This window comes from Gavialis gangeticus, unplaced genomic scaffold (assembly GCF_001723915.1).
Source record: "Gavialis gangeticus isolate Ggan-Ray unplaced genomic scaffold, GavGan_comp1, whole genome shotgun sequence".
Classification (NCBI taxonomy): Eukaryota; Metazoa; Chordata; order Crocodylia; family Gavialidae; genus Gavialis; species Gavialis gangeticus.
Window position 1 is genome coordinate 77,543,575 of NW_017729025.1, and position 20,118 is coordinate 77,563,692.

Genomic DNA, 20,118 nt, shown 5'->3' on the forward strand with positions numbered 1-20,118 from the left:
AATGTATTTTACTTTTCATCTTGAAATTCCAGAAATATATGATATGTCACTACGTATGCTATTGTACATGTAAATTGTATCTTCTAAACAAGCATAACTAACAGTGTCAGTGTCCTGGGCAGAGATGTCCTTGAGCTCTGGAGAACTGGAGGAGGTGCTGAGTATGAGAGAGCATGGGTGAGAAGGTCTGGTGCCCACCACCCCAGTCATTGTATGCTTATAAGGACCCAAGAGAACCAATGCAAGGGGCATTTGAGGAGAACTGGCAGAAGTACTATAACACATATTTTATTCTCCTGAATACTCTGATAATGTATTGATAATTTAAATGGAAATGTGATCAGTTAAAAATGTATGTTTCTTTTTCTATCAATTTAGAGATATAATGAACAACAAGGTGTTTTATCAACATCCTAACTTAATGAGAGTGCTGGGTATGCATGAGACAGTTATGGAAGTAATGGTAAATGTGCTTGGAGGAGATAAATCTCAGGTAATTTCACAAGTATTTTATCATTAGTTTTCTTTCTTTAACCTCAAAAACATATTAGGCAATAAGAAGCAATTTCAGATAAAGGCAGATGCAATTCATGGGGTACATATTCTTGTTTAATTGGAATACTGTCAGACATCACTTGATGGTAAGAATTGAAATTAATTTCTAATGATTGTATAAGAATGACAAACATTATAGAGGATGTCTTGTATGTTAGGTATTATATGAAAATGGCTTTCTGATAGTTTTTTCATCTAACACAATCTTTGAATAATACACTTTGAGTGCTTTAGTAAAATTTTGTTTTTATGTAAAAGTTTTTCCGTATAAATAAATATGTAGCTACATATCATGGAGGAATATATAGCCACACATTAAGGAATACATGACAAGAGGCACAGTCAGGGTCTCTGGTAGAGGACCACAGTGCCAACATTAGAATTAGCTACCTAATCAGTAATTAAAACAATCTTAATTTTGAATGTTCAAATTTCATTTAATTGTAGGACTTTATTTGAGCCATGCTCTTACTACAATGCATATTTTCTTCTCTTTTCTTGTTGGTAGCATGCATTACATTAACACAATATACTGGTAGCTTGTGGGCATAAACGTATAGGTACTGTGATTTAGGATTAGATCACTGCATTTTGAGTTAGGAGATCTATGTTGTGTTCTCAATTCTGCATTTGGCCTTCTGAATGATCTTGGACAAAGCACCTCACTTGTGTGTGCCTCAGTTTCTCCATCTGGAAGATGGAGAAAATGAAACCTCTTTTTAAAGGACTTTGAAACCTTTTGACAAAAAAAATCACTATTTGGTTTCTATGGTTTCATTATTCCCTTGTCATTTTTATAATGTCATATTAATTGAATGTTATGGTAGTTATTATTTTGTCTCAAAATGTATGCTAATCAGATTTAATATTGAATTCAGTACAGTCTGGGAATCAAATTCCCAGACAAGTGATCACAGATGCCATAAGAAGGCAATTACTCACGAAAGATTTAATAATATGGGGCAACTTTATAGGTACTCAAAGTTGAATGTTCAGCACTGAAGACATCTGAAAAGTGACTCTTTTTGTTAATATACTGTGCTTTTAGCAGGCAATACTACATTTGTTATAGCAAGAAAAAGGAAATGATGAGCCTATGCACATTTACCATGAATACCATTTACCTCTGCAGACTGGCCCTTTCCACCTTTATCAATACTGCCTGATTTCAAGTTACAATAAGTTCATATTAATATTAACTCAGTATTAAAACTTTCAGACTTTAATATTGAATCCCATCTGCTTTCCTGACATTGTGAAGAAAGCAAAAAAAAAAGCCTCAAATCCTTCCTCACAAATTTGGCCTGAGAGGAAAACTTCCTTGCTGATCTACAAAGCAGGTGATTCATTAGAAAAGCATCTTGGAAATGTAGGACTCAAGATACAACACAGCTGCTATAACTTCCCACTCCTAGTTGAAGCAAGAGGCACTTCAAACAGCTGTCTATGTGTAAATAAATATGCAGTTAAGGAGCAGGTCAAGAGGCAGTCATCTAACCTGGCAGCTGATGTGGGCCCGAATGACCCAACTTGGGTCAAAGGTGGGTGGGTGGGACCTAGGACCCTGCTGCATGAGGAAAGTGCCTGCTGCCTAACTCTGCTGAAGCATCATTTCTGCAGCCCAGATCCAATGCTTGCGTGGGCTGGATCTACTCCACAGGCCATAGATTGCTGACCCCTGATCTAGCTCCATCCCCCTGACTCTAGGCAGTGGGCAAGGTAGAAGACTGTTCCTGTCCTTTCACTTGTGTGCTCTCACATTCTCCTTCTTTCCACTTGTCCCTGTTGTCCATTCAAGACCCTAAATGGCTGTTCAGTGCAGTCAAGAGGTACTGATCTTGAAAACAGTACCATGGAATTGTTAATTACTTTAAATAATCAGGACTAATCAAGTTATTCAATTGTAGATAAATTATGAATTTAGATTATTTTTCTGTTAGTAATTTTTCACCAACCAAGTGGTGAGTTTTTACAAATTTCTTACTGATTTATAATTGCTGCATATTTGGTACAAAAGCTATCTGCAAAACCTTTTCTGCAAGCAATGTGCTAAATTTGTGCTAATAGTTGGGACACTTGTTTTTTGTGAACATTGTTGGGTATAAAGTTTTGCTGCTTAAATGTATGGGAAATAAACAACAAAAGTATGCGTCTTAAGTATGGCTATTCTAAGAACTGATTTTTTAGTTTGGCCGCCAAACAAGAACTGAAAAAAATCAGCTTAGATCAAGTTGAATTTCATTTTTTAAAATTTTTCTTACCACAAATAAGATAAAAAAATGTCCTAAGAAAATAAATCCTAGTTTCAGAAAATTGCCAAAAGAGGACATGCCCTGTTTTTCCCCATAGATTAGAGGATAGATCACTCCCCCACCGTGTAGAAGGCCCATGTTCAATTTATTCTGTGCTTGAGATGTACACCTAGGCAATGGGATACATATGCTTAAACCATTGGCCTCTAACAGGCAGGGAGTAAATTTGAACTTGGTCTTCTGTCTTGCACATGAATGATTTAATTCAGGGGTGAGAAATAATTTGGGCTGGAGGACCACTTAGTGAGTTTTGGTGAGCTGTTGAGGGCCACACACTCATGCACACAGACACACATGCACATGCTCTTTGCATGCCACAGACACACTCAGACACGCACAGAAGCTCTCTGCAACTTTCCCTGCACCCTCTCCCCTGCCCCAAGTTCCCGGCACATGGGTAGGTCAGGCAGGAACCATGCCAGCTCCTCCAGCTGCTCTCACATGGCCTGAAGTGGCATGCAGGAACACAGTGTGGCACTGGCTCAGCCTGGCCCAGCCACTTGAGATAGACTTGGGTAGGGGGTGCAGGGAGAAGTGGGTCAGGAGCCTTGAGTTATCTGCACCCAGTCAGGCCAGTGCCACTCTGTGTTCTTCCATTCTCCTTGCACCCCTTTCTCCTGCCCTGTGCTCCCAACATGTGGCCAGGACAGGCCAATGCCTCACCATGTTTCTGTGAGCTGCTTCAGGCCATGTGGCCACAGCTGGGATGGCTGGCATGACTCTTGTCTGAACCGGTCACATGCCAGGGACTTGGGAGTCAGACAGGAGCCATGCCGGGTTCAGGCAGGAGTCGCTCCAGCTGCGCCGACGTAGTGTGAACCAAAACAGCATGCAGGAACACAGCACGGCACTGCATTAGCAATGCCCATGCCCCTACCAGCCCCCAGCCTGGCAGGGTCCAGATAACCCATGGCTCCTGTCTCTCTTTCTCTGTACCCTCCTCCACTAGCAGGGAGAACCATTCCTGAGCTTTGACTCTCACCAGTGGCTTGGCTGTCTGGTCTGTGAATGGTCCCAGAGTTGGAGCTGTGCACAGATAGCTTGGCCAAGAGCTCAGTGTCCCTGGCCTTGGAGTGTACACTGGGATCCATAGGGGGGCGGGGGGCAGGTCAAGGCAAAGAGAGGAGTGGTTGCCTGGCCACTGAGGCTGGAACTGCAGCAGCTACAGCACTGGAAAGGGAGAAAAGTGAAAGTTACCAAAAGCCAGGGCAACTGCAGTCTGGATACAATTCTCTTTCAGAGGAGCAACCGCAGGTTGGATAGACTATTTGGCAGGCCAGATCTGGCCCACAGGCCATATTTTGCCCACTCCTACCCTAACTGCTAGGCTTTCATTCCCTCTTCTTGAAGTGGTCCAACTTTTTTATAAAATAGTTAAGTCACTGAGACAGAGTAAGAGAATTAAAACTACTCTCAGTCCTGATGGATAGGACACTTGCCTGGAAAACTGCAGTAACTGAGTTTCTCTCCCAGTTCTGGTGAATGTTCAGTGATTTATACAAAGTAGAACAGTATCAGCATGTATGGCATGGTGATGAGTGAGAGAGGTGAGTTTAAATCGCCTCTGCAGAGGTTTTCCACATCAAGAATGAATAGACAAATCCCTGAGCTCTCTGGTGTTTTGAAGAGCAATGACATCTCGTTTTGTGCATCTAGTTTCTGATTTTTCTTCCAACCAAAAGTACTTGGTAAATTTTGTACCAAATTCACCAATACTTTTGGAGATACCAAGAACAATTTATTCTTAATTTACTTTTTGACAAAACTAAGTTGTCCAACTGTAATCTTTAGCCATAAAGAAATGTGTTGCCAAGTTTTATTCATGAATATTAATGTCTTAGATACTCAAAAGGTTATGTGCTACTTGGATCCCAATTTGTCGTGTGAAGTATTATACAATATTCAGAACTGCAGGGCAGCTCTTCAGCTGATATAAATGGTCTTAGCTCTAAATCAGTAACACCAGGGTGATTTACAGTAGTGGTGGATCTGCCCTTATGTGCTGAAATATATTAGAAGATGTTTTAACTGTTAGCAGGAAAAAAGCAGACTACTGAAATTAAGCCATAACTTTACTGAGTCATCTCTTAACAAAATACCACACTAAACTATTTTATTGTGTGATGAATACAGTTGTTTTCCTAGTTTAAAGGATGTGAAGATGAATTTATTGTAGAAATAGGAAAAAGAGCTCATGGTTTTGAGTATTAACTAATACTGGACTAACAAGCTGGACAATCTCCCTAATTACAGTGTGCAATAAAATTGAGATTTTCATGTGAGTCTAATCTAGAATTACCGTATGTTTTTATTTCTATAAATCAGACTTTCTTCCAATAAAAAATGACTTTTCCCAACTCTTAGGAAAGTGCATTTTATAATTTTTGGTTTTATTCATCTGTAACAAATGGCAATTTCTTACCTATAGATGCTGTTTCTAATTTCCACAGTTGCAAACCAGTACAATATTGCCTTAATGAATATTTTCAAATCAATTTTTTCAATATGTGTATTGCTTCTGAAGTGGTGGCTATTTCTCATACCCAAGTATGAGTTATTTCAGTTATTTCAAGGATAAGGATATCCTTATTCCATAATATTCCTCCAGAGTGAGAGGTTTAGACAGAGAGAAAATTGGAAAGCTGCTCGTGTAGAAAATTGTTGTTTTAAGCAAGTTCCTGGGGTGTCCATCATGACTGGTTTATGAATTCAGGTTCTGATAAATAAGTAAAGCAAAAATAGTTTTCTAATTTTTAAAATGCATTTAATTTTCATTTTAAAGCAAAAAACCCCCCACCCACCCTCTTGCATAGTGTTGCTGGTGCAGAATACCACCTGCTGACTTACACCCCTAAAGTTGCTGTTACTGCAGTATGTGAATGAGAGAGACATATTACAAACAAGGAAATAGTGGTAAAAGAAAATTGAAATTACAAAGTCATTAGGAAAGGCAGCTGCACCTTCTTACCCAGCCCTCTTATACAACCCATACACCTTTAATAACAAGATCATTCTGGTTTTTTTCCCACAGAACCTTTGCATGATTTAGTGCAAGGATACTCATGTGCTGGGAACCAGTCAGTTTTGTGTAGTTAGGGAAAGTTAATGTCAGGAGAAGCTTTGTCTCAGTTACTGAGGACTTTAGGAGGTATGGAGTGAAGGAGGCAGCCAAATGATGTCCTGGAAAATTGACTTTTGCTCCTGCTTGTGTTTAGACTGCAGAGCTCCTGGGCAGTATTAAACTAGTCAGTTTTAGCCAATCTTTCCCAAGTAATAATCATTAACTGTGCTCTTCATTTGCTGCATACTTGACTTGAAACCTGAGGGCCTGATCTATACAAATACCTAACAATAGAGATTGTAAGTGTACTCAATGGCAGCTATACTTTAGACATTTGAAATGCTATATAAAGATAAGAACCCTGAAAAATTTGGTGTCTCACATTAGGCACCCAGGTTTCTAGAACTACAGGAGGGCACCTATACATGAGCACCAAGGCTGCTCTGATGCACCATAATTACAGAGCATTATAACAGACTTAATTAATTAAGTCTGCTGGAGCATGTTAATTACCGTGCTGTGGCAGCCTCCAGCATCTTGTCAATTACCATCCCCGCACTTAAAAATGGCAGTGGGGGTGCTTTATGTAAAGTGCCTTCAACGAGCTTTAGATAAAGTACCTTACTGCCATTTTTAAGCGCAGGGACACTAACACGTGAGACACTTTGGGCACTTTAATTAGAGTGGCTCTTGGAGCAGCTCTTATTAAAGTGCTTCCCCACCCATTCCTGGAGCATATGTATAAACATCCACAGTGACTATCTTTTTGCCCCTGCTTCCCATCTATAAAATGGGGATAGTGAAACCTCATCTCACAAGAGCGATGTAAGTTAGTGTTTGTGGAACACACATCCACTTTAGGCATGAGCACCACAGGAAAACCCAGAAGGAAATGAATAATTTTGTTTTCAGAGTTAAGCTCAATTAGTGTGCAGCAAATAAGGTATAAGGAAAAATCACTGGACAACAAGGAAAATGGTGAATAGCTTTTGAGTTAACGAGTGCTCTCCATTCCTGTGCACTGAATGAAACAGATGTGCTGCAGAAAAAAATGTATTTGATTGTGTAATTAAAGACCATAAAACTGGAAAGGGGATGGGGTGGAGGCAAGCTAAGATTGAAGAGTAATTCTTAATTCTGCTATTTTCTCTTATATATTCTTGACCTTAATTCTGTTCTTTTAGCAGGTGCGTTTTGGTTCTTTTATGCAGTGATCTTATAAATACTCTCATCTGTAGATCCCTTTAGGATGCAGAAATGTAGATTATTTTTCAGTGTAGCAATTCTTTATACTCCCAGATAAGTTTTCTTTATAAACCCCACACTTCTGTAGAATGGTTTATAAGAACATTTTAGTGTTTTCAGTTGCTGTGAATTTAATAGGAAAGTTCAGGTAGTCTAGAAACCTTTTTAGAAATCAAACTGAGAGTAAGACAAGTATGCCACTGTGAGTCACGCAGTCAGTAATACCCTAATTCCTTTGTTAGGGATTCATCAAGAAGACTCTAAACAGATTGATAATTAATGAGTTTCATATTCTTTGTCAACTTTCTTCTTCAGCGGATCATTTTTCCTAAGATGGTGGCAAGCTGTTGTCGATTCCTGTGCTATTTCTGTCGAATCAGCCGCCAAAACCAAAAAGCCATGTTTGAGCATCTGAGTTATTTGTTGGAAAACAGTAGTGTTGGGCTTGGTATGTCACATAATTTAATCACTAAAACCACCAAGTACCAGGTTTAGTGTGATACCATAGAAATATCCAATTTGTGTATCAAGCTAAGGCATGGTGCTGGGAAGACCTTTTTGAAGTTTAAATCTACTTTTAGGATTCATGTTAATACAAAGACTTAGCTTGCTTTCTTTCTTTCTTTCTTTCTGTAATTAGACTGCTCTGAGTTGAATTACAAACAGAAGAATCTGAATCTGGATTATCTAATATTTTGAAAGCTTTAGGACCAAATTCTTATTAATTGATATAGCTTCCCTTTAATGCAGTTAATTTTGTAATAATTTAATCTTTATAATGGCCTCTTTAGCCTGGCCTTTATGCTGCCCTCATTAGCCAAATGAATGTGAGGACAGTACCTATATTATTTTTTATTTTAAAAAATGTAGCAGTCTAAAAATCCTTCTCTGAAGTTCAGTCATATGACCTAAAGTTTCAGATTCTTCTCTCAAAGACTGGGAGTGCATGATTACTAGTTTTTGTGTGCCCAAGAAAGAAATAATTTAATAATAAGAGTAGTAGGTGACAGTAAAGAATGAAACAGAATATATATGGATTTTTTTCAACCCTGATATGATCTCTTAATAATATTATATATCCTTTCAAGATATGGAATACAAATATTCCTGTCATACAGTTATAGGTCTACAGTCATACAGTTACATTTCTCTAAAATTAACTTATATTATTTTGATGAGTTGTTATTCCAGGTTTGTTTGTGTCTAAAAATAATCATGCAATAAATATCTTTGTGCATACATTTGTCAAAAAATCAAAACCAGAACTTATGTGTGTGTAAACCCATCCCTATTCATCATACCATTTACAAATGTTCTTTGATGAATCTTTGCTGTACTACATACTTCTTGTGAATATTTTGGAGTATGATCTAGATTACAATGTAACTGCTGCCCTCTGCTGCATGACTATCAATACTGCAAACTAAATCATTTTAATTACTGTCTACTGCCATCTTTCTGTCCAGCATTCCCATCTATGAGGGGTTCCACTCCACTAGATGTTGCTGCTGCCTCTGTAATGGACAATAATGAGCTTGCACTAGCTTTAGAGGAACCAGACTTAGAGAAGGTAAGGACACATTATGAGCTATATTGCATGATCCTCTGTTACTAATAACCCATACATTTTCTTTTGAAATGTTTTTAAAATGGAAATTGTACTCTTCAGCGTAGTTTTGGTAGCACTATGTCACAATGTATGGCTTGTCAGGTTTGAGGTCATTATAAGGCTCGCCCATAAGTAGTAAGTATAAAATCCAATAATTCTGATTTATCATTGTAATCTTGTTTGGAAATGTGGCGCATGCCCTCTTTCTGGGTGTGGATAGATTTAGCAGTTATAACAATATTAAATTTATATCAATGTAAGCCCTTCTGATAGGGAGCTGTGTAGCTCAGTTGGTAGGGTGTACGGTATGACTACCTAGGAAGGGCCTGGGTTTGAGGCCAGGAGAAGATGGGTGGGTGTCTACTTCCATGTTGGCTCAGAGGCCTGGCCAGCCCTCCTATCCAATAGGAACCAAGGATAAAGGCAGCTGAAGTGTAGTGTAGACCACATCACCTCCTTGTGCTGAGGTTAAAGAAATGGTAGAGCCCTTTTTCCACTGCCTCCATGTCCCTATAAGTGGGACACCTTTACCATAAGCTGTTCTGAAATAATATCTATGGTTTATATCCAGTATAATTGGAGGCAAACTACTTCTGTAATTTAAAAACTATTTTGTTCAGATCTAAAGTTATGACAGTTTAGCTGACTTGTAGTTTAAACTGTTAGGTCTTTTTGTTCCTGCAGCTGATGCTGCAGGTCTTTGCTACTCTGGTACCTATGTTGAAACTAAGAAACTTTTCATCAAAAATATTTGGTTTAACCAAGGACTTCAGCATCACTTAATCTGGAATTGATGATCTTCAAACACACATCTTTAAACAACCCTCTTGCTATCTTATTCATGTCCAAATAATTAATAATCTGATTTTTGTTTTTTTTTTTAAATAAATCAAAGTATAGTAGGGCAGCTTCTGTAATTCCTTCAGTATTCTTTGCACGATTCTCAAATATCACAAGATCACGTGACTATGTTTAGAATGCAGAATTAAAACAAAAAAATAACTAATGCTTGTAGCTAGAGATACTGAGGCTTTAACCCAGGGGCAGGCAAAATATGGTCCACCGGGCAATTTCATCCAGCCCATGGGTGGCTGCCAACCAACTAATCATATATGGCCCAGCCTGCGGCTGCCCCTGCTACACTCTGCATGGGGCCAACCCCCTCCCACTTCCCCCAGGGCAGCTCAGTGCACTTCCACCCTTGTGCACAGAATGGCCTCAGCTCCAGCCCCAACCAGCATGCAGCTTCCAGGTGAGGCTGGTGCTGCCAGTGCTGCAGCCATCTGGGGAACTGCTCAGCTCCCCTGACCTCCAGCAGCTTCTCTTTCTGTCCCTGCTGCATAACTCTGGGCAGCAAGTAGGGAGGCTGGTGGGGGGAAGCTGCAGCTGGGTGGGAGTTAAAAACCTGGACCATGGGCCCAGGCCATTGGCTCCATCACACAGGGCTCCCTGCAGCTCACGTGCAGCTCCCAGGATTCATGCGCCACTGGGGGGGAGGCCCTGTGCAATGGAGCCAATGGCCTTCCCTGCTGCCACATGCAGCTCCCAGGACTCTACTGGAAGTGGTGGGGAGCCCTGCACAATGGAGTCAGGCCAGCTCCTCTCCCTGCTCCCCTGCAGATTCCCAGAAACGGCACATAGTGGCAGGAAGCAGGACCAGGATGTGACTCCATCACTGGTAGCTGCATGTGAGATGCTCGGAGCCCCACGCAATGAAGCCAGCAGCTTGGTCCCACTTCCTGCTGCCACATGCAGTTCCCAGAACCACATGCTGCTGGTGGACTCCGCCTGCATGGGCTCCCACACACCCCCCCCACCATACCCACACACCCTCCCTCACCTCCCCCAATCCCACTTTGTTATAGTAGATGTTTGATTTTTAGTGCATGATTTGGTTTTTTCCCCAGTTCTAAGATGGTGACCCCCCACAAAAGTAGTACTTCCAGAGGAAGGGGAGGGACTTCCAGTGGCAAAGGTCAGGGGTTAGGGCAGGACTTTCAGTCTCAACATGGTGATCGGGAGCTGGGCACCTATGAAGGGGCACCCTTGCAGCCCTTAACAGCCCACTAAAATCCATTAAGCAGACTTCCAGCTGAAATAATTGCCCACCCCTGATTTAACCCCTGGAGTACACAGTCTTAAAGAGCTTGCAGTTGATGCCAAGCTTTGCTGATTCTACTGCGGCCAGTAAATATCTGTGAAACCCACTGGCAAAGTGTGTGTGTGTTTTTCCATATACCGTGGAAGAACATAGATGTAACAGTGTACTACTTCTATGAGCTATTCTACTAGCTCAAGTTGTAAAAAATCTGCACTATGGTTCCAAAACTTCAAACCTCACTGATGACCCACATCAGGGTCAAGATGAACCATCCACGTGTAGAAATTTTACAATTTGCCTTTTTTTTTTTAAGTTTTAACTTGCCCATAGAAAACCTATTAAAATCATTTTAACATTTCAAACTCAGGAACTCAAGTGAGGAAATGCCAAATTGACGGAACGAGGTTTAAGAAGTCTATAAGACTTAATTTGTTGCAAAAGTTGAAAGATGTGTAGTGAGAGAGGGAAGGACTACAGGAAAAGAAAGGATGGTCTTTTGAAAAGGCAACTGAATTCTGCCCTGGGAAATTGGATTCTACTGCTGTCCCTGCCACTGTTTGCAGATGTTAAAAAAAAAAAGTGCTTTGCTGAAAGAAGCAGCATGTTATGATGACCTAGCTCCCCAGTATCTGCATAGATTAGGCACTTCACTGTGGCTGTTTAGCACTTTTATCTAAACGTGATTCAATCAGATATTAGATAAAAGCACCACAAAAGTGCCACTAAAGCACCTGATCTACACAGATGTTGAGCGAGTCGGATCCAATTAATGCAATGCCACTTCTGGGCAGGTGCTGGGCTCAGCATGGGAGTGTGCAAAGTTTGAAGTTCCATTTTGTTTTGTTTTTTGACATCTGCAAGCAGTTCCTAAGTAATACTGGGAAATCAATTACTGTCATACTCAAAAATGAAATCTGGTTTAACTGCTCACCTCATTTTCTGGTTGCCAACTTAAGACCCCTGAGACCATTCTTGCAGAAGTGCTTAATATTCATAACTGTAATAGAAATAAATTGGGGCTGTGTTTGAACATAGAAAGTGCTATAAAATAATATACTATATATAAAATAATATAATATAAATTAGCATTCTGAAAAATTGGTTCTTTTTGTGTCTCAAACTGAATGATAAAAAGTGCTATGTTATACCAGTTTATAAATCAACCTTCAAATTTAGCCACTAGTATCAGTCTTGATTTATGCACAAGGTTGATCCGTAATCTAAACATCATTGTGCAACTATGTGGAGCAGGATCATTTGCTCTGTAACATTGTAGCACCTACAGGTACCATGAAGGGTCATCTACTCTGTCATGGCAGTGGTGAGGTGGTGAGCTCTTCCTGCAGTTCCCAGGAATCTCCTAGGGCTACTCACCAGGAGTGAAAGGTATGCATGTTAGGAGCTCAGAAGTCCTAGAAGCTTGGTGTCAAGTTAAGACTTGCAGAGATCTGGAAAGCCTCCAATCTCCAGCTCTGGAGCCCCAGATCCTGGAAACCACCCATCATGTGAACCGGCATAGTTCTGCTGGAGTCCTGCCAGTTTTATTGGAAGATGTTCAAAACCAATAGTGAAACCATTTGGATTCAACGTATTAGCCTTTTCCCAAAAAAAAAAAAAATCCTGTGAAACTGCATCTTTATAATCAGTATCCCTCAAAAATATTATGAAAATTTATAGTTTGAACTCCTGAAATCAGGAATGTTTTGCTTGACATGTCTATATCAGTTCTATTATATCAATGAAGTTTGACTCCAGAAATTCAAATCTGGCTTTTTAATAAGGACTTGTCTTTGTTTATACTTGTAATAGTTTTAATCTAACTAAAAATATATGTCTTGATGGCTACGTACAGACACTCAAAAAGCCTGAGGCAGAATCAAACTAAATTTATGTGGTTTTCTATAAGCAGCATAGTTTAGATCAGTAACAAACCGAACACACATTCACTTTTTGGTGGGGAGGGCAAATCTTAGACTGGGTCCTGCCATTTTTAAACTAGTCTATGTGTATGCCAAACTGCTGTTATAGGTATAGACTGGTTTCCAATCACTTATACCAGTAAAAGTGTAATGTCTGTACCTAGCAGACATTTTTAGGCAGAAGAAAATTCTTAGCTTTGGGCTAAGTTAACATCAGTAACAGAGGATGCTTTTTTATTTTAGTATGTTTAGTGCTCCTTCATGATTTGGACCCTTTTCTTGGTTATTCAAGTCTTCATTTGGGATTTGAGGAAAAAAACTGCAGTTTAAGGTCTCTATTTATAGCTACCCCCTTACTCAGAGAAAAAGCTGCCTAACTTAAAATTGAGTTTGAAAATGTGATTATCAATTTATAATCAGAAAAGCATTGGCTTTTACAGTTTTGGCTTAATCCCTCTGTGACTCAGCATTCAATCTATATAGTATGGGCAGTACTGCTTTCTGTTGCAGAGGTGTTTTGAAGATAATTTTATTAAAGTTTGTGAAGTGCTTAGATAGTATAGAAAAGACCACAAGAAATAAATGATTTTCTCTCCAATGCAGGTTTGGAAGGCATATGGTAAATAGGCAATGCACAGAATTATGGAGATAAGATAAAAAAAGAAATATGGAATAGCTATTCATTCAGTGAGCACTTTCTGCCCTGTTCACTGAATGAGGTAGGCCTATTTGTTGCCTTTGAGTATGTGGGCCCATGCCTCCTACATCACTAAGAGCTGCCACTTAGTGGGGTGGTGAAAGAAGAAGAGCAACAAATGATTTTAGGGGACAAAAAATGACAAAAGGGACATGCAAGTGGACTAAAATTTCAAAAGGAGTGTACCACTGGGAGACACTGAGGAGAGCACCCCAGATAGCACCCACTGACTCAAAGGTGGCCAGAGAGCCAGTGGCTGCTGCCCAGTCATGCTCCGCTCAGAGACAGAAACGGATGAGACCCAGGAAAATGGCTCTGCATTCCCTGGGGACCTTCCCAGCCAGAGCCTCCTTCCTGGTAAGATAGACAGCCAGGGCCAGGAGGAGGCTGACCAGGAGGTCCTGGGGTGTGATGGGGCCATGGGTGGGAAGTGCAAAAATAAATAAGTGAGGAGAAAAGTACAGCCAAAACCTCAACAGGAGGTTCTGGAAGAGGAGGAGGTGCAAGGGCTGCAACCAGGCACACAGGAGGAACACATGTGTGAGGGTCTCCCTCTGCCCAGAGAATGGGCACATGGCATGGAATGAGGTAGGAGTACTATAGAACAAATATAGCATGTAATTGAAGTCTATATGTTGCAGGTAACATTAATTTCTGGCATTGTTAGTCACTGAACAGCCTTTGCAGCCTTAATTTTATTTTAAAATAGTTTTTGTGTGTGCATATACATAATATAAAATAGTTAAAATGATTACCCCATGGCTTAATGGTGTGACCGACAGTGTCATAAAATGCTCAAAATTACCATGTTCCTTTGTGAATATTATTTATTTAATCTTTCCCTGCCTTCCTTATAAACTCCTTTCTTTTCTGTATTTTGCCAGTATACTACACATTGGTACTTAATGGGCAAGATTTAATAGGTGGCATTAGAAGTGGAATGGACTATATAATCATAATGATGATCTCTTTCCTTAAAAAAATTTGTTCTTTGTGTTAATATCTGCTACTTATTTTACACACATCCAAAAAAGTGAGATTCTGGAGGGGGATTTTCCTGTTCCATCGAGAACCAGCTATTCCAAAACAACAGCTCCCTTGGATCAGAACAATGACCACTATGCTTTCCTGGAAAAATGAATATATTTAGAGCTTCCATAGTTCCCCAGCCATGGTTTGTGCCTATAACAAACACTAGAGAGAATTAAGTAGATGATGCCCTATATTATGGATGCATAGTAGTTTGCTTATATTTCTTTTATAGGTTAACAAAATGAGTAATATGCTCATTACCAATTTCCAAATATATTTAAGAACTGCACTAGAAATACTCTTAAATAAAGAAATGGATCTCTTCTTGGAATATTAGATTCACTAGGAATTAAATAACCATATATCCTAGGTAAGAATAGTTTTCTATGCATTGTTTTAGGAATTCACCTCTAGACTTCTAAATTAAATTTGAGTACATCTTCTTAAATCTATACCTAGTTGATTTTGAATAAATATTCAGTCTCTTTTTAGTAAGTATTGTAGCAGACATCCATAGACAATAGGAATCCCAATTTGATTCTTGCTAGAACTTAGGACTGTTATTTGTTGAAACTATTTACATGTCTGCATAATTTAATTACTTGTATTTCCATTTTGTTTTGTCTTTTGGCTTCATTTTCACAATTTGTGAAACAGAAACTGACATTTTGCCCCTATTGATGTCAGTGGCAAAACCTTTGATAGGCTCAGTTGTTTACTCAGAATACTTAAAACATTGTTTCCCACAGTGTAATGCTGGACATGTAATAAAGAGCAAGAACCATAATTTTCAGTTGTTAAATTTGTACTCTCTAATTTAATTGCTTTAACAGTTTTTTTTTCTTTTAACTTGGAATCTGAAAAAAACCTCAAGCACTGTATTTTGTTTTATAGATGTTTTCCTCATAGGAGTGGGTCATCTTAATCATAAAAAGACTATAGATTTTTCACTGGCAGGGAATCTAAAATCTATAACATGAAACTGATACCCTCTTTACCTTAAGTGAACCTTAAGTGAAACAACATTATTTTTCAGAGGCAGATAGAAATACATATTTCTAACTTTTAATTTTTTTTCTTGCAAGGTTGTTACCTATTTGGCAGGTTGTGGCCTTCAGAGCTGCCCAGTGCTGCTAGCCAAAGGATACCCGGACATTGGCTGGAATCCAATAGAGGGAGAACGTTATCTATCATTTTTAAGATTTGCAGTCTTTGTAAACAGTAAGTTTTAAATTTTTTGATGTCCTGATTTTTGCCAGAGAGACTTTCTTACATGTTTTAAGAAAACCTCTTTTCAAACACTTCAGTATCAATAAAACTAGATTAATGAAATAATGGGTTAAGATATACTATCCCCCAAACAAGTGCAGGATTACTGGTATGTTTTTTCCTTGACATACTTCATATTTATTGCCATCATCAAATCAAATAATCAAATATGAAGGTTTTTGAAAGATCAGCTATTTGGCAGAGGGAAAATAATTTTTAATCATGTATTGGGAAGCAACTCCTCAATGAAAATATAAGTACTTTAATATTATACATCATGATTTTGTGGTGTGTTTGTTTTTAATTTTAGGTCAGTAAACATACTTGAGAATATGTTTATTTTAACCTCTAGTGCCTCCCACACAAAAAAAAGATGGGCTAGTTCACTTATAAGCACAACAGTGAATCAGCATGCCAGTTGTCCAAGTTCTGGTCTAATTTTCCTTGGTCTTTTAAAACTAAAATCTTCAGTTCATGTTGAGACCCTGTTTTGCACCTCTAAATGTTCAGGTAAAAGTGTGATGGGATCTAATGCACAATCTACACAATTGCACCTTTTGCCATGCCATGCCACACCTGCATGGTAAGAGGGGGATCCAGCATCACTTCCTATCATGCCTTATTGCCAGTGTAGGCAGTCATAATCCTGGGCTCCCCCTGCATCAACTTCCATTGTGCAGATGGGAGACTCATCATCTTATGCGGCTCCCATCTATGGCAGCACCCCATGAGGAGGGAAGCCCATGGGGTGCTAATGAGACTCCCTTCTGTGGTAGCCTCATGGGCTGTCCCCCTTCCCCACCATGGGGCGCTGCCACAGATGGTAGTTTCATCAGCTGATGGGACTCTAATCCATAGCAGCCTGTGGAATGATGCTGCTGCTGGGGGTCCTGTCAGCTGTGGGGCTCTCAGCTGCTGCAGCACATAGTGCACCCCCATGGCTTGGAGCTCCCAAATGTGAGGGTCTAGATATGCTCCATTTGCAAATTAAAGCTGAATAGAAGCAGCTATAAAGTTAGTACGTATTTTCCAGTTCTAACTTTATAGTTGGATGGATCTTTTTATAGAGTCATAATTAATTTGTACACATAGCCAGTCTGTATTAATTGCACAGTTAACCTGATAATTGTGTGATACATGTAATGCATAGAGGGGGCCCTAGGCCACACACACATCATAGGAGGCACGCTTGTGGTATCATTGATGAGATCCAAATCATTCCCTAATAAAACAGCAGGGGGAGTCCAGGATTATGAACCCAGGCTCCCCTTGCAACAGCAGGTAGCAAACCAGGTACCCAGTGCTCCTGTGGGGAAGCTCCAATTCATCTACCGCACACTCCAGTGCTGGCTGGAGAACCCCTAGAACGAGCTCCCTCTGCTCCCTTTCTTTCTCCTCTCCCATTTTGAAAACAGCAGGGGTGGCAGGGAGCTGGCAAGTAGAAGAGACCATTTCTAGGAGAAAACAGCTGTAGGCTGCAGCCAGGGCTAGATTCCCCTCCTCCTGGAACCATGAGTGAACTTCTGTTTGGTCCGTGGGATTGTTGTAACTCAGAGCACTTCCTGCAAGGTGTTCTCAGGTGCAGTATGGAACTGCACTTCTGTCTGCACCCAAAAAGCCTAGCTCTGGCCCAGTGAGACTGGGTTCTGCCCTGAGAGGATAGGAACCTTGAACATTTACTCTCTGCTCTCAGTATTGTTTATTTATTTTGAATTAAACATCCCCCTGAATCTTTCACCGTTGGCTGTTCATTTTTAAGTGTTAGGGTGAATGATGCTGTCAGCCCTGCCCAAGCCCATGGGCCTTGTGATGTATGTAATGTGTAGAGGGGGCCTTTATTCTGTTCAAGAAGGGAGCAGAGGGAGCTCAGGTACTCTCCTGAGAAATTGGAGGTGTGGGGCCCACACTTTCTAGACAGGCTTTTGGACAAAAAGTGAGCAACACCTAGCTCTCTATTATGAAGCAGCTTCCTAGCACTTCCTCTTTTTATCTAATTGCTGTGATCCTGGGGGTGATCTCAGAGTTTCAAGTCCCAGCACTCTGACTATGTGTCTTCAGGTAGAGATTAGATCTTGTTCCAAGAAGACTTATCTCCTGGACAGAATCCCAATCTAACCAGTAACCTGACCACAGTGCCATACCTAGACTCCTGGAGTTCCCAGGCAAACTTTTAATATTGGGCCCCGCTTCATCAGAGATAATGATAATAATAATTGAACAACAGAAAAAAAATCACCAACTGCTTCAATCATTGAATTCAGGGAAATAAATACACAATATTAGGTATATGTATATGTGCAATATTAAAACATTTTTTGCAATTGTAATTTTTTTTGGATTTTTCAGGCCCCCTTTCTGTCCCAGCCCCAGGCAGTCATCTGGGTCTGCCTGACCAGGCCTTACTTAGCTGGAGAAAGGCCCTTCCAGCTTTCCAAAATCACCCCAGAACTAAAAAAATAAAAAAAGAATGAGGTATGCCATCTCTGTGGAATGCCTCTAGTTGTTGGCTGCCCTGAAATCACTCTTACCACAAGACAATCAGTGGGGTATAAAACAGAAATAAAACTCATTACATGAGATAGACCACATAAGAAAAAAGAACTGTTAGGTTTGGAGTGAAATATGAAATAATAAAACAGAAAAATCTCACCTAGATCTCTATTAGGACTGTGCTAAGCTTTGGTCCCTGATTCAGTTCAGGAGAGATTCGGCCCAATTCAGTGGCTAAATCTCTGAGTCCAAATAAAATCAGAGGACCCTTTAACCTCTTCAAATTGAGTGAGAACCCTCTGAATCAATTCGGAGAGATTCGGAAATGTTCAGCGATTCAGACACAGAGACAGCTTTAAATGTTTTTTCGACATATCTCTAGGTAGCAGGGGCTCATGAATGCTACGATGCTGGGGCTCATGGAGTGTCCCACAAAAGTGTGGGGGGCTTCCTGGTGTGCTTGGCAGCAGACCCAGAAGTGGACAAAAAGCACTTCCAGTCCACTATGGGTCCACCGGGGAGTGTGCCGGAGGGGGGGGGACCCCTCAACCCCAGGCTCAGCAACTGATGCCTCCTGGGTGTGGGGGGACACCTGGGGCCCTCACAGCCAATCACTGAGCCAGGAAGGCATGGGGGGCCCCCCAGCATGCTCCCCAGCAGACCCAGAAGTAGACCAGAAGTATTTCTGGTCCACTTCTGGGTTTGCCATTGAGCACATGGAGGGCCCCCCTGCACTCCCGTGCAATGCTCCATCCGCCCCAGCATCACAGTGTTCACGAGCCATGCCTGCTACCTCAAGGTATGTAGAAAAAACTTTTAAAGCTGTGTCAATGTCCGAATCGCTGATTCTCTGAATCTTCAGATTTGGATTCAGCCAAATAGAATCAGGGACAGTGATCTGAATCAACAAATCAAATCACTGTCCCTGATTTGGGCTGAATCCAAATCCAAATCAAATAGGGCCTGCTTCGCACCCCCTGCTCTCTATTATGAAACAGCTTCTCCATGAGTTCTGTTAGTGTTTCTAATAGTTAATACTCCTGCCTGTTCCTCCCAGGTTGTTACAAGCTTTCTTTGCTGGGGACTACAATCTTCTCTTAAAGGCCAGCATTCCTAGGCAGCTTTTTTCCCTGAAAGTCTTCCCTTATCATGATCTCCTCATCTGTTCAAGAAGGACAGATATATTTACAATCTTTTCATGTGATTTCCTTTCCAGATACACATCTGACTGAGAAATGAGGTGTCTTTCCTAATCATGCTTAGACTCAAGGAAGACAGCAATATACTTGTCCTTGCCAACAGTTTCTCTTTCCAGACAGATAAACCTCTAATCATATTTCTCTCAACTATTCTTTATTCTGTTCAAGAAGGACAGAGATATCAGTCTCTGCATATTATTTCCTCTTCACTTTGGACCAGTCAAGTGAACCTGGGTATCTCCATTAGTATGTATCTGAGGCATTTTCCATTTGAAATGCATTCAGTCACTGTTTGCTATGCTCTTTATTCCATGTAAACACTTAGAGTCTTGCCTCTTCCCTGATAGAGATGCATGCCAAAGCCTTTCAGGTTTACAAATAGCCATTGTCTAGTGAGAATCATTCCTGACACCTGATTCAGCTATAGACCCACTGACAATCTTTTTAAGACAGATCACAAAAGTATTAAAATATATTCATATTAAATGCCATCATTCGTACAAACACAGAAGCATGGTAAAAATAAGCATATCTTAACATTAGCTGTTAATAGATACCAAAGATGATGAAAATAAAGTTGACTTGGGGAACTTTGTGTATGCTAACTAGTGCCCCCCCCCCCCCCCCCC

At 40.4% G+C, this 20,118-nt stretch overlaps 1 protein-coding gene across 1 annotated transcript in view; it reads left to right on the forward strand.

Annotated features, from left to right (window-relative positions):
• RYR3 (ryanodine receptor 3) overlaps positions 1 to 20,118 on the forward strand; it is a 666,405-nt gene that overhangs the window by 412,316 nt on the left and 233,971 nt on the right. The window contains exons 40-43 of the mRNA XM_019518966.1: positions 379 to 493; positions 7,489 to 7,621; positions 8,640 to 8,743; positions 15,617 to 15,752. Of these exons, the coding sequence (XP_019374511.1) occupies positions 379 to 493; positions 7,489 to 7,621; positions 8,640 to 8,743; positions 15,617 to 15,752 (488 nt within the window). The remainder of the gene's footprint in view (positions 1 to 378; positions 494 to 7,488; positions 7,622 to 8,639; positions 8,744 to 15,616; positions 15,753 to 20,118) is intronic.